This window comes from Chroicocephalus ridibundus, chromosome 8, assembly GCF_963924245.1.
Source record: "Chroicocephalus ridibundus chromosome 8, bChrRid1.1, whole genome shotgun sequence".
In the NCBI taxonomy this organism is placed as follows: Eukaryota; Metazoa; Chordata; class Aves; order Charadriiformes; family Laridae; genus Chroicocephalus; species Chroicocephalus ridibundus.
Genome location: NC_086291.1, coordinates 46,778,541 through 46,794,020, shown reverse-complemented (window position 1 = coordinate 46,794,020; position 15,480 = coordinate 46,778,541). Strand labels below are relative to the sequence as shown.

The 15,480-nt window shown below is 35.9% G+C and overlaps 1 protein-coding gene across 2 annotated transcripts in view; it reads left to right on the top strand.

The window, feature by feature from the left end:
• The window catches only part of SNX29 (sorting nexin 29), a 120,464-nt gene extending 111,387 nt beyond the window's left edge, over nt 1-9,077 (top strand). The window contains exon 22 of one of the 2 annotated variants that reach the window (XM_063344366.1): nt 8,943-9,077. In XM_063344366.1, coding sequence (XP_063200436.1) covers nt 8,943-8,945 — 3 coding nt within the window. In that variant the 3' untranslated portion in view covers nt 8,946-9,077. Of the gene's footprint in view, nt 1-8,360; nt 8,843-8,942 lie in introns of those variants that run through there. The other variant, XM_063344367.1, reaches the window with a different exon arrangement.
• Nucleotides 9,078-15,480: the final 6,403 nt, after the last annotated feature.

The following is a 15,480-nucleotide window of genomic DNA, read 5'->3' as shown; positions in this document are numbered from 1 at the left end:
TCCTTTAAAAATCTTTCAGTGGACGACTCCTACAGATTAAAAGAGAGAAATCCCAAAGCACTAGCTATTCAGAATAGCTAGGTATGACCAAAGGGAAATAAAATGGCACTGGTTTGCATTGTCAAGCAGACAATATTTTTTTTATATTTTTACTGTTAGTGATACAGCTGAGTCAAATGCATTTAAATCTTGAAGTCTCCAACAAGATCCAGTGCCCAGCTTTTTCTAAGCACAGGGCAGCTGCATGTATTAAAACCGCTTCATGTCTAACTGTAGAGGTGTTGTTACTGCAGTCAAGTTGATGTGGATCGCCTGCGCACCTATGCAGGGCATAAACAGTCTTCCCATTGTACCAGCGTAGCCCTTTGCTTTCCAGGCCTGTACAGTTACATTGCAAGGAGGGACTGTAGGCACGTGCTGTATATGGTATCTTCTGAGACTCTTCTCTTGCTGCTTGCAAAGCAGAACTACCCTAACAAAGATAAAATTCTGCATCATTGTATTGCCTTCTGGTACTATATACATTCATGTGTAATATTGACCTCTACATGTAGATGCTTCATTAATCCATTTCTAAATCGGGGAAAGTGATACCTCAGCATCTTTTTCAGTTACCATTTGGTTCAAAATTTATTCAAAGCCATAAAATGTCCTCTGTCAAGGTTGGCTGCTCTTCCTAACACCAAAATCTTCATGTGGCCGAAAGCCACAGAACTCAGAGAGACAGGGAGAGGAGGAATTTCCTGGGAAGTTCATAGGTGAAAGGTGAAAGTGCCTTACTTGTGATCCCGTAACTTCCTTATGGGATAAAACTCAGCTTGGCTACAGAAGTAGATACTTTGGCTGGCAGCAGCCATTTACAGGCTTATCTATGTAGCTGAGAACTGACACCATTCGGCTGCTCCCAACAGCTATTGCCCAGTCGCCAGGCTTGCGGCTCCACTGCTGAATTGCACTTAAATGGCTGCCAGCAACAGGAGAGCCGCAGCCGATCACCGTTGTCCTAACTTGTTTTTTCTTTAATACTTTGGCAAGGAGCAAGCTTATTGTAAATTTTATTTATTTTTATTTTGAACTCATTGGCAAAGTTGCATCTGCATTAGAGAGGGACCAAGATGATATGCTTTTTAAACATTGTGAATCTGATGATATGTAGAGAACTGACCCCAAATTTCAGGAGCTCCTGGCCAGCAATGTACAGTGCATTTAACTCCCACTGGAGTTGGTACCAAATTTTGCTTTATGTTAGCCTAATTTGGTGTCATAATTAAAAAAAAAAAGGAGGAGCCTGTATTTATTGTTGCCTTTTTGTTTCTTATAGAGAAAATAATTGAAATGTGACTAAACAGAAAATGTGATTTTGGTTCCTGATTACTGTGGTCTTTTTTTTGCTGGCCAGCCTGATGCTTGCTTACTTTCCTTCTAATCCACCAGGAATGTTGCATCCTGAGCTGGCGCCCTTAGTCATTTTACCAGGCAATGTCATACCTAGTTTGATTAGCTTCCCTTTCTGTGTTGGTTTAAATGTAAACATTAGTCCCTGTCTTCATTACCAAGAACAAAGTCAGCATTTCCCTTGTTACTCTGTTGACAGTACTCAATTCTGTACTATATTTACATATTTTCCCATCTTGATTACCTTTGTTTATTTGCAGAGTACAGGTTTAATTCCACTATGCCTCCACTCTCTCTGTGATTATGTTTCCAGGTGCAGGCACAGTATTTTCTAAGTGGTAGCCAACTCAATTTGAAATTTTTTTAGCTTGGAGAAACTAAAAATAATAGGCTAACATTGAGACCAATCTAAACGCTCCCAAAGGTTGAGACTAAGACCCATATTTTTGAGGTTTTAGGTCATGGATCACTATTAGTATCAAGCTTGTGACTGGAGTGCAGTAAGTTGCCCTTTTTATTTTGAAAAATAAAAACAAAAATCAGAGTGATTGCCATAAAGCACTGTTCTTCACCTTTTTTTTATTGCTAACATAATTTCCAGAAAAGTTATGATTCTGTAGCATTCTAGGAGCATTTTTAAAGTCTGTTCATTTTTCACATTCATAGCTGTTATTGTTAACATGACACCCATTCAAATCTGGATCTGCCGCTGAGAACGGTCATGTCAGCTCTCTTCTGCCTTGTTGTCTATGTTAATATCATGCTGTAATCTTCATGAGAAATTAAGATACTTGAGAGAAGCAGCTGATACCTCTTAACTTGATGGAGCAATTAAAACTCAAGCACTTGCTTGGAAGATCAAAACAGCATGCTTTGATCACAACTTTTCTTTATGATTCCATTTCCTTTTATGGTAATTTTAAAAGAAGGGGTCTGTTATTAAAAATAAAATAATAATGGTAGTTGTGCAGGTTGTTTTTTATGATGGGCAGTTTACTTGCAAAACTCAAAGCAAAGACAGCTAAATTGCATTATTCCCATGGGGACTATTTAAACGGTGTTGAAAAGTGTAAATGCTTGTGCTTGTGGGCAGATGTTCTTGCCTGGCTGAATTTGGAGCAACAAAGAGTCAAGGAGGATGGAGCTCCCTGTTCAGAACAAAAGCACCAACAGCTGTTTGCTCCCTGAGTGAATGCAAGTGTGGGCGGCAGATTTCCAGGGTAGGAGACTGGTAACTGTTCTGCTTTACCCATGAAGCTGAACTACGTGGTGTCGAAGGGTAAAAGTCAGACGTGGGGAAGTAAGGCAGGAATACGCAACAGGTTTTTAATTTAAATTAGTCTGACTAGGTACATTAGTGAGCTCACGTAAATGATGGGGATGAACAAGTAGGAGGAAATGTTTCAAGCTTTCAGATTTTTCTTCTCTGTGATATTGGCAAAATTAGGCAAATTACAGGAGATGGTAAATCTCTCTCCACACACACACACATACACATACCCCCCAGCTTAGCATGACTTAGCATGAGAGGTGGTCGACATATTGCATTTTTTGTTCTGTGTAAACCAGAGGTGGGTAGCTCAAAAGTGGTCATACGTAATTACTTTTAGAGGCTTCTCATACGCTAGTGTCTGAGAACACACTTTCTGTGAACTCTTTCTGATGTTACTTCCAATGCCAACCGTATTGATTATGGGCTGTTTAAGAGCTAATTCGGTAATTAAAGTTGTCTCCATTCCATGTCATTTTTGCGTGCAAACAACTTGTGAATATGGAGGAGGAAGAGCCTGGCTAGTCACTGTAATGCACTGCTGTCTCAGCACATTGAAGTTGCTACTTGTCAAACAAGAGTTTTACTGCTTTTATTTTCACATATATGATGCATTGTGAATCCTGATGCACGTCTTCCGGGTTTAGTTACCTCAACGTTTTCAATAAAAATATATCCTAGATCTGTCTCTGCTTTCCTTAAAGATGATAATTACAGTACTAGCAGGAAAAAATAAATCCAGGTATTCACTGAACACTGTTCTTCTGAAAGCAAATCCTACTTTTGTTATTATATAAGCAACCTTGGAACATGTTCTGCTTCTGAACCATTTGTTCATTAAATTACCTGTCCCTGAGAAGTGGTAGATTATACTGCTTACACAAATTCAGGTAACCCCCAACAGAGTAGAATGTTGGTGATTTCTTGATGGAAGTGGATGGAATGGCCAAACTTACTGCCTTTCAACTAATCATTGAAATACACAAAACAATTATATCAATTATAAATAAGTAGTGTATTATGGTGAACTTTTTCTTACATGTGTGTTCAGTGGTTTCTGGCTTTCTAGTTAGTTGTGAAGAGATCATTTGCGTGAGTACCGTATTTATGCATTGTGTTATTCTGGCAAGGCACCAAAAAAAACGGAAGGTAACTGTTCCCAAATGCAGATGTCATTATGTGTAGAAAGCCAAGGAACGAGGCTCTAGGGATAAGTATTGCTCAGATGTTAACTAATGAAAGGTCATTTTTACAGGGTTCTGAGCATTTCTTGAATGAAAGAGAGTGTATTTCATCCAAAATTAATCATGGGTATTATTCATTGTATAGGATATAACTAATGGGTACTAAACATTTACTGTACGGTAACCATCTTGTTATGCCAACTTCAAAGTAAAGTTAGTGGAAGGAAAAAAAACAGATCATCAGAATTACGTACAGAGTCATGGTTTACAGAAAAATTCAAGTATCAGTGCAGGTGATGTTTATGAATCTTCATGCTGATATGGAAACTGATTTGTAGCATGAGAACCTTCAAGTTAGAATCATTCAAATTGTAACAAATGGAAGCGTGGTTATGTGTTTGTAATTTCACAGCAAGAAGAGATTGAATATGTCATTATGAATACTGTGTTCTGCTGTAGAAATATGTACATAGAAGTAGAAGGAGCTGTGCATTAATAAAACAGTTGGATAGAATATTAGAATTAATGCTTTTCATTTCTCGATCAATTTAGATCTAATCTTGGTAGGAAATGATTATTCAGTTTTTGACCTGACAGCTTTGCTCTAACAGTGTCTTCAGGATTTTCAATGTCAAAATGTACTATAGAGGGATTATATTACCCATATCTTTTTGTCTCTTCTGTTAATAGCTGACTATTTAAACATCCCAACTCAGTCATTTGTATTAATAGAGGGAGATCGCTGTTTCTCATTAATAATTATATTTCATTTCTGCAAAATTGGGAGTAATGGCAGGAATGTGGCTCCAATTATTTTTACACTTCAGCAACATGAAACAAGGATTATACCCAGATCACTGCAAAACAGGAGTTACTAAAGTATATAAAATGATTTGATGAAGTCAGAGTTAATAATGCCACTAAACAGGTGTTTTAGGTGACTTTAATCGGCAGAAGAAGGTGCTGAGATATGTTGTATTGGCAAGTCAGAATTAGTTCTCATTTGTCTAAGAAGGTTCTCTTACCATAGTATAGGTATTGTTTAATATGACCTTTTTGAGGAGGCTGCCTGCCTGAATCCAGTTTACCACATTAAATATTGGGATTATAACCAGAAATTAGATTATTATCATGACAAACAAAAATATTAATCACACAAGAAACTGGTAAAAAAGAGTCACCAAATTTGTCTGCCAGCTAATTCCTTTCTTCATGAGATATGTTTAACACAACTCAAGCAAAACTGGAATCATGAATGTCTCCAGAGATGCATTTACATGTGAGATACATATATCTCTATATATGAAATACCTGGTTCTGAGCTTTGCTACACTCTCGAGATGCGCTTATTACTTCTCTGGCAATGCAGTTGACATTTTGATACGTGGAGAGCACTAAATGAAAGGTATGAATAAACTAGAAGCTGATTAAAAAGACCAGTTATTTTAAGCTATTTTCTATAGATGCACCTCAGGCAGAACTTGACACCAAGACAAAATCAATGAAGCTGAATTGGTATCCAAACAAACGCTGGGCAGATCGATCAGGAATGCTTAAAAGCTAAACAATGACCTGGTGGGAAGCAGGAATCGATTGCCTCAGCAGGTTGCTTTTTCTCTTCAGAATGGGACACGGTGAGAATGTAGACAAGAACTTGAACCTTTAATACTTGGACATTCCAGGGCTGAACGGGGTAATGCCTGGCATGCATCCAGCCGCCTGCCAGACTCAGCCTAGAAAATTAAACCCTGTTAAGACTTCAGTGGCTAATTAGGTAATAAAAAGAAAAGACGAATGTTATATTAAAACTGAAGAGGTGTAACTTGGATGGAGACTTAAAGAGTAAGTGCGTACCACAGGGGCTTGGGAGAGCTGTTCCGGAAGAGTTATTCTAGAATAGCTACTCCCTGGTTTAGATTTACATCTTTTAAATTTGTATTTTAATCTGAGTAAAGCTGTCAATTATAGGCGAATCCTAACTCCACCCCAAAAATCTATCCCAGAGACTGGTTTTTCTGAATGAGATGAAAGAGAGAGAGGATTTGCAAACATTGTGTTTAGGTATGCTTTTTCCTTCATCCCCAATCCCAAACACAGTCGGCAAAAATAGATTCAGAACAAGTGCCTCAATTTCATCTTCATGTGCGTTTGCCAGAAATACTGTCAGGATCATTTTAAGATGTTCGTACCTCTGCCCAAGAGTTCATGGAATATCTGACCTGTCGAACTGCCCATCCGTTTAAAAAGGTGTCTCATTTAATACCAGAAACTCTGTAAGTATCATTTGACCTCAAGGCCAGAACTAAATTATTAAATCCAGTAGCAGGAGACAGAAGAGGTGGGAGATTAATCTTTTCCTCATACTTGATTACCATCCATTTTGGGGGTGGTTGGTCATTTTTTTCCCAAATTTAGTAGTTCAACTTTCTGGGTGTTATTTGAAAGTCATCGTTTTAATTGTAGAGTAAAAAGCTATGGAGCTGAAACAGACAAGTGAGATGGCAAATTTTCTCATCAGGTTTTGGAGGAGGGAGGATGAAAAAGGGCTTAAGATAAATACTTTAAAATGTATGATGACTTTTTAATACTCTCAACTTTTTTCCCCATACAATATAGAAGTTGATCAATTCAGCTCCAGTTCCAGTTTCCTTTTTCATGCTGGATGCATGGAAGATCTTATTCCTCAGATATAAATTGTTTTTCTGTAAACCTACATAACATAATTATTTGTCTTAGAATTTGGATCGTCATTATAAAAATTAGCTTAGATGTTTAAGACAAATTATCTCTAATTTTGTTATTAGATATATCTCGTTCTGGAGTAGCATCGTTTAAATTAGCAGAATTACTTGCAATTTTTGTCCTTCATTCACAGACACTGGTGTTCATGTAGCCATCCTAAGCTGATCTTATTACCTCAGCCATGCCTATTAGGACAGACTGATATTAATTCACATCTCTTCATTTTAGGGGAATTAATTTGGCACCTTTTGCGCTTTTTTCCTTGAATGTCATTTTTCCTGCAGAAGGGAGAAGTGACTTCCCATTGGACTGACACTAATGTCATTTTGTGGACATGCCAGCAGGAGGAGCTTGTGTATTAAAATGCACTTTCAATAAAGCAATCACCAAATTATAGTAATTGCACATAACACTGTGCTTTCTTCTGCAATGTAAACTACCATGTATCCGTAAGTAGCTCTCTGTCTGCCTGATAAAGCTAAAGTACTATCAGCAGTGGCCATCATGCTGGTAAATTAACCTATTTTAGATTCAGGAAAGCCCAATGAGGTGAAAATTTAATTTTGTTCCATTGTGTATTTGATATTTAGATGCTTTTATGTTTACATGTTCTGAAGAATATGTATTTAACACAAAATCACAACCCTCTGAAGCGAGTATCCTCTGGTCAATTTTACAGCAATAGAGTATCAATGCTGCACTGCTGCAATTTTATAAATAGTATAAAAATAATGAGTAATAATATTCATGTTACTGAAAGAAATCCATGCTAATGAGCACAGCTGAAATTGGATTCACATGATCAGAATTCTCTACAGCAACTTAGCTAGCATTGCTGAGTTTCAAAATAAGAAATCACAGGACCAGCGTTGGAAGTCCCAATTATCCTTGGCTACCAAGAATTAATAGCATATGCTAAATTAATTTTCAGAGTTTTTATTTTAGTGACAAGAAAAGTAAGGAATTAAAGATCTAACTTGTTAATCTTGTTATTAAAGAACAGGAGGATGTATACCACAGGTATTTTAAGCAATTTTTTCATGTGAAGGAAAAATCCTTTATTATTTTAAATGAGGTTACTTGAGACTGTTCTGCTCAGAAATTTAGACAAGTAAAATGCACTTGCATTAAAAAACACAATTTTATTTTCTGTTAATGTTTAGCATCTGAATTGAACATGTTTTTTCTATATTGTTTTTTTTTTATTATTATTTTAGTAACAGCTAATGTGTGCATTGCAGTTACAAAGCTACCAGTGATAGCGCTGCCTTATCTTGCAGAAGTGCTCTGCTTCCTGCAAGTGAATTTTCCACCCAGTCCCAGGACTTTTAAAGGCTTTTGCTTTGCAGGGAACTCTGCCTCGTGGGTGCTAAGAATGCTGGAGTGGAGCCTGAGTGTGCTTGTGGTTTTGCAGGGCTGTCTGACCTGTCGGGAAGGTCACTCTGCAGGAAAAAAGGAACTACATAGAGTAAATTCAGTGGTTGTTTTAAAATACATCAGTGTTTGTTTGATTTGGCAAGAACTGCAGATGGGCAATTCCTCCCTTATGGACTTGTTAACCCACTCTGAAGATAGGTATTATATGTTGGGTTTTTTAACTTATAAAAATAAGCTGGGCTTTGTACGCTCTGTAATTTTACTGCCTAGCTGAGTTGCAAAATGCACAATTTAGTTTTATTTATTGATCTGTATGTAAGCAGTATAATTAAAACCATGTGGAGTCCTCTAAAAGAATGGCAAAAGTACAATGCTATCCCTTTATACTGTAGTTTTCCGAGGAGTCTATAGCCTCTGAATATCACCTAGGTAAGCTGGAATTTTATGTTACTGCTTGTTGTTGAACTTAATGTACTTCTTCTCAGAGTCTTTTCCAAAAGGCTCATTCATGTAAGACTATAGTCTGTTGTGGGTCAGAAGAGATTGAAGAATTCCCAACAGGGATGTATTACTAATGTACTTCATCGTGTAATGATACATCCATCCATAATTAGAGGATTGTTAAGCAGAGCATCATCCAAGCTCTTGTCTATTTTGCTTGTACTTTTATCACTTCAAAATGCTTTTCCCACCATTTCTGAACTGCAACTCATAGAGATACGCTTTTATCCTGTAATTTGCAACCTTCCATAAAGTATTGAAAGTTCTACTAGTTCTCATTTTTGAAAGAGCCCATTTGTAATTCACACTTGAGATACCAGTAGAAAGAATGCAGTTCTGTGTAGTTGAAGATGTGTTTGCAGTCATGTGCCAGGCACTCATAACATCTGCTTTTTCCATGTTTGGAGTAACTATAGAATAATTTACATATAACATAAACTAGCTACTTCTGTCTTTATTTCTTGTCTTCCTAGTGATATCCCACCTTCTGGAGAACCAGTAAGTAAAAGCAATCGCTCGAGAGGGACTACGCGCTTCCCCAAATTATCTCGCGGCCATCAAAGAGAGCCACGAAGCCTGGAACCTCAGAGTGGTGATCTTTGACCCTTTTTCGTAATTGTGAATACTGGCACCATGTACTTTAAGTTGTTCTGTGATTCCTTCCTAGCCTGTATTTATAATTTAAGCTCCTGAAGAGACTACAGCTGCATCAACTTAAATCCTCTAAAGAGACATTCATTACTAAGGGTCATATCCTGATTAACGACTTTTGAAGGCAGTAATCACTTTCTCAAAAGAATACGAGGGCTCTTCACGAGGGCTCAGCAAACTGATAGGCATTTTATTTGTTTTGTAAAGCTGCATTGCACATATTCTCCTTTGTGTTACTATGAATTCCTTGTTTGTATTGTGTTGTCTCCCTTTCTACATGTACATTTCTCTCTTCCAGAGAGACATGGGTATCTTGTCAAGACAATTTGTAATAATTTTTTCCTTAGAAGAACAGTTATGATTATCACTACTTAATATGTCAGAAAGATGTGCTTAAAAGAACCTCACTAATTTATTACCTTTTGTAAATAGAAAGACTGTTTTTTTTTATCGTAAACCTCTGACAGACACAAAGGTCTTTAAAAAACTTGACAAAGTAGATGACAAGGGAAAAACATTACAGGTGGAAAATAGCTTTTCTACATTTCTAGTTAGATATTCTCAATAGCTTTCATTTGTGGTAAGTAATTCTTTAAGATCAGAGAATGTAATAATTTTTTAGTGAAATTTCAGTCTTGCTGTAAGGCTGGGTGCAATATTATTGATTTCTACAAACCACCACAAGGATACACAAAATTAGCATGGTACAAAATAGTGTTTTCAAGTCTTGGGTTATATTTTGTTATTAATTTGTTGCTGGTGTTACAGAACAGTCAATCTTTAACAGGGCAGTGTGGAATTCTTACTCTGATTTTGTAAAACCCTTCCCATGGTGATACTTAAAAATTGTCTGTAATGAAAGTGCCTGTTACCCATCACCTCTTATTGAAAAGTAATGTGTAATGGTACTACTGTAAGAGTAACTAAAAAAATTGACAAGAATTATTACACGTGATGGAAGTCCTGACACGGATTAACTGGAATCCAGTTCAGTATCCATTAGCTGCACTGCCGTAGGCAGTTAATTATATTTTAGCTAGCTGCTTCTTGTCATTAAGTTTAAGCAGTGTACATTCAAATTTTCTGTCAATTGTATTCTGGTTTTCCTTTGTGTAAGAACATCTTGCTTCTCAGAAGTTTTTTTGGATGATGTTACTTAAATTGACGTATCTTTTAATTTTATTATCCATTCATTCTATTAAATTTTCACATCAGTAGATATTGAAATCTAATATTACCCTGCAGAAAAAACAAGCTGATGTAATAACAGATGTTTTCCCTCAGTGCTGCACTGAAGTTCTAGCAAACTGGAACTTGTGTTCTGCAAACCTGTGTCCATCATGTGTTGTTCAGGCGGGTAAGTGCCCAGCCATTTTCAGTGGCACTTTTGAGTGAGTAAGGGTTTGTGGCACACAGTGAGGAGCATCCGTGGGCAGCTGCCCGAGTAGGAGCCCCCAGTGTTGGATTCCTACCATTGCAATATGTAGCTTACAGGTTGCACTGAATAGCAAAACACGGCGAAGAGGAGTGGGATTCACTTTTCAGGTCAGAAATTTCAGTAGATTAAATATCACAAAGTAAAATCATGTCACAGAAATGAAACAATATTTTTCAGTCAGTCTCATTTATGAAGGAAACAGATAAATAGAAAATCCAAAAGGCCAGCCTGGGAGCTAGCTGATTTGTTTTTATTAAAAGATGAATTACTGTTCATGTTTTGTGTAAACTACAGCAGGACATTTATTTAAGAAGAAAGGAAAGTGAATAGCTTGTCAGTTAATGCTTCTCCAAACTCTTCAGTCTGATATGCTGCTGATTGATAGTTTATAGTTTGTTGGAAAAAAAAGTAGCTATAATGATGGTCCACTTTGAAACAATTCTAAATTCGTTTTTCAGTAGAACTACAATGCACATCTGTTAACACTGAATTGCAAGGAAATCTGAAAGAAAACACTATGTGGAAACCTTTGTGATGTAGCTGTTTGTTACATGAAGCTATATTCATTTTCAGGAAATAATTCACAAATTAAAGTACTCCTTCTTCAGAAAGTTGCAAATGGTAAGAAATCTCACTTAGTGCCAACTAAATTAAAAAAAATTTTTTTCAGTTGTTTAGAAGGAATTTTTTTGTATCCAAATTTGGCTCTAAAAATTATTTCATTCCTGATTATCTTGCATCTTGTAATTTTTAATGTATGTATGTAGATCACATAAAAATACTAAACGTCTTTACTCTGTACAAATCGTTCTTTGTTACCTTTAGCTGAATTGTGTATCAGCTTCTAAGATTACAGTCTCCAAACAACATTCACTTTGTGATACAAGATACCATAATGGGTGCATTACTAATCCGTTTAAAAGCTCATCTGTGGTTTCTCTAAAATCTCAGAAAATAATTAAATTAAAGCTTTTCTTCACAAGATAGCTTTTCCGCTTTATACACCTGGTTATTTGTAAGATCAGTGAGGTACTTGCATGACTGCAAGTAGATACCTAGTGATATGAATGCCCACATTTTTAGCACCTCAAGACATTCTAAAATGCCCTGACTTTAAGAGAATTGTACCTGTCACGAATCCCACTTCTTCTGTTTATTTACCCGAATCAGCAAAGACTGTTGAAGAAGGTTGATCGGCTTGTATTGAGAATCCCAAATAGTTATAGTATTCTTATAAAATACCTGTAAGTGTAACAATCATGCTATCAATTGAGTGATTTTATCAGTTTATCCGATGTCACCTAATTCCATGCATGTAGTTAGAATTTGTGTACTGGCTGGTACACCATGGGTTGATGGCTCAACCAGTTCTGGTTGGCTCCGTTGAACAGCACTGTCATCACAGAACCGAGGACGTGGGACAGGCTGGTCCCTGGAGCTGTTCCCGCAGGCCTCGGGGTTCCGGCCTGGTATGAGGCAGTGTGGAGGCATTTGTAATATCGATTCCATTTCATCCTGTTTTATCTTTAGACATATTAGGTCTCTAGGGCTGCTCATCTGGAACCTTTAGTGACTATTCAAAATAAATTGTAAAGATAACTGGCATTACTTTTATTTTAATGCTGTTCTCCAATCACATGCAAAATGAACAATTTCCTAAGGAAGACAGGGCAGGCAAGACTCTTCCATCTTTTGCAGATGTAATTGTCTATCAGTATTCATTACGTATTGACTGTGGTTTTTCAGAATCTCATTTATTTAGAGATTCTGTCATTCAATATAGAGAATGCATTGTATCGACTTGGCTTTTGCATTAAATCAAGTTTCTCAATAATAATAATAAATTTCCAAGATTTATATGAGGCAGGATATTGACATAGTTATAAAGGCTTAAATTGATATGTCCATTAAGTCACATACTCTTAGGGAGATTAATAATTTCAAAGCCAGTCTTTTTTATGGAATTGTTGATGTGATAGTTGTAATCAAATTATACTATCTTACAGAACCTACTGCAAGTCATAAACCATTGTGATTGGATTAATACAAGTCTTTAGAGAAAGGGCGTAATGGTATTAAAGATCACTGGCTCAAAATTGTGGCCTATTGCTAAGGTGCATTTCTTTGTTATAAAGTAATGTTTTATTGTATGGAACAATATCTGCATGGTAGCTGTCAAATTAATTAATAAGAACCTACTAACAAATGGGGTTGACTGACTCAGAGCAGCAAGCTAATAATAAATGAGACTCGGTGAGCCCCAAGTGAACTAATGATACTGTCTGTCAGGACATGTTAATTATTTAGGAACATGATATTTTGTTAACAGAATCCGTTACTAGTACTTTCAGATATGGATGTCATTCTTTTTGCTTCAAAGCACACAGGGATCTCAGTTCTGCTGTAAGTTTCATGCAATTTCAAAAGCTCAACACCCACCCACCCCCCAAACATTTTTCATCTAATATCTTGTAATTCTGAGGACAGATAATACATACCTGTGGACAGAAATACAGTTACCTACTTGAAATTACTATGAGAAACCTGTGGAACAGCTGTTTAAAAGAAAGAAAAAGACTTTTTTATCAAATTCTGCTCATATACGCCCTTGCGAATCTTAATAACAACACTGTGCTCTTCTAGCTGGAACTCTAGTATGTAAGAAAATAAATGTGTTTAACATAAGAACAGAATTTTCTCCTTGGAAACAATACTACTACTTCTGTATTAGAGCTTGACTCACTTCTGGAGATGTGGTTAAACAACTCAAGAAAGTAAAGAATTTATCTCCTTCAATTTCTGTAGGTTAGGATATTTCACTCAGCACCCTGCATCATATCATAGAATATTAATTTGATTATTTAGCCATTCCAGTAGTTTCTTAGCATTATGTATTGAAAGAATCACTTTAATATATGAAATTACATATATGAAATATAGAATACATTTTAAAATATCAGTTAACCTGCTTTGTATTTCACATACTAAATGGAAAATAAAATACTTGTTCTACACAGTGGTCCAACACTGTACATTTCATTTATTTCTTACTCTGCACTAACTGTGCTTTTATGGTCCAGCTATAGATAACTTAGATTATTTATAAAATTTAATTTTAAAAAATAATCAGAGCATACTTCTAGTTATAATAATGGCTCAGTTTTTTGTTAATAACGGCATGAATTTATACTAGAAAACAGCACTGAAATGTTTAGAGGGGAATTAATTTTCCAGATTACAAATTGCTGCAAATATCTGGACTTTAAAAAAAATATTTTTTGTTGCACCTAAAAAAATGTATTGCACTTCCATGTAGGGGGAATCAGTTTCTTTAACAAGATTTCAGAAATGATGTCCATGCCAAGACAGAAGTTAAACTGTGATAGTTGTCTTTTTGAGTGGAGTATTAATCATTTAAGATGCTAAAAATCACAGAAATGTAAATGTGGTTGAAAATCTAATTCTGATAGGCTGCGCGTTCTTTCTTACTTAACACTGAGATAAATAACTGTCTTGTATGTGGGACCAAACCTGTTGGTGGCTGAAGAAGCTGGATTTCCCTTTTGATTTGGGGGGGATTTTTTTGTTCTTGTTCCTGTTAAACTGTAGGGATAGTATTAATTCTGTGGCATATATATATGTACAGTATTCACATAAGTATTAATAAACTGTTTTTAATATTATTTTAACTTGTTATGCTAATGTTTACATTATAGAATTTTTAAGCAGATGTGTATATATATAATTTTCTAAATACGTTCTTGTATTTTTTTTTAAATATCCTGTGGTAATTTTGTTGTAATCTGGTTGAAATATACTACTTTACAAAGAAGAAAATAAAATAACATCTTTTCTTGTTTGAAATAGAGCATGCTTACACCTTATTTATTCTTTTCAGCTGTTTTGTAATTGCTTCCATGATTTATGTTATTTTTTTCAATGTGTTTCTAAAATGATGTACGTAGGTATCAGATTTTAACTTGTTAAAATCTTATTATTTCATCATATGAGAAGTAGTATTTATTGAAAGAAAACTTGAACATTTCAGTTTATAATCACATATTAGATAAATCACTGACACAAGAAGGAAAATGATGCAAGTTTTTGTCTTGCATATTGCTATTACAAAAAATCTGTACCAAAGTTACATGGGATCTACTGGGAATTAAGTGGAATACGTAGAATTTCACTGTCACTGGTGTTTCAGTACAGATCAGGAGAATAAGATCTGTAGTGGATTTTTACTCTGGAAATTTCACTCTCCCTCTGATTTTATTGCCTCTTTTAGAAAGTGAGAATTCCAAAGCTGTTTTAAAATCTGTCTGGAGGTCTGCGATACGCATACAAGCTGATAACCCCTTGAAGAGTGCTGACTTTCACTTGGAAAAAGTTCTGAGCATAACTTCTCCCTTAATTTCTACTCATTGCTGGAGCAGAGCAGGGGGTGCCTCTTCTCTGTGGTTTCTGCCCAGGTACAATGAGCCTCATTCCGCGCTGCAAGCCAGAATGTTATAGGAAAAGAAACTAAAACACCCCCTCAAATGCTGAGTTCTTTTGCAAGGATTGATTTAACATGGTTATACTGTTTTGTGGTGTCTGGCTTTCTTATATTCAGAGTCCACATATGTATGTCTGATTTCCGTTTATTGAGATATGACACAATTGGATATTCAGACTGACACTTTTATATCCAGTTCATAACTGGATGCTTCCATATCATGTGAAAACAAGCCGCCAGATTTGGATGCTTCATTGAAAAGGAAAGTTTTAAAACGGAAGATCAATTTCCACCACACAAAGCTGTAATTTAAAAAAACATAGTGTTTGTAGATTCCTCGTACGCATAGAATAGTCTACTGATTAATTAATTAAAAATTTTCAGGCCACTACCGTTATGCAGAGATCTAATTAGTTGAACTGCG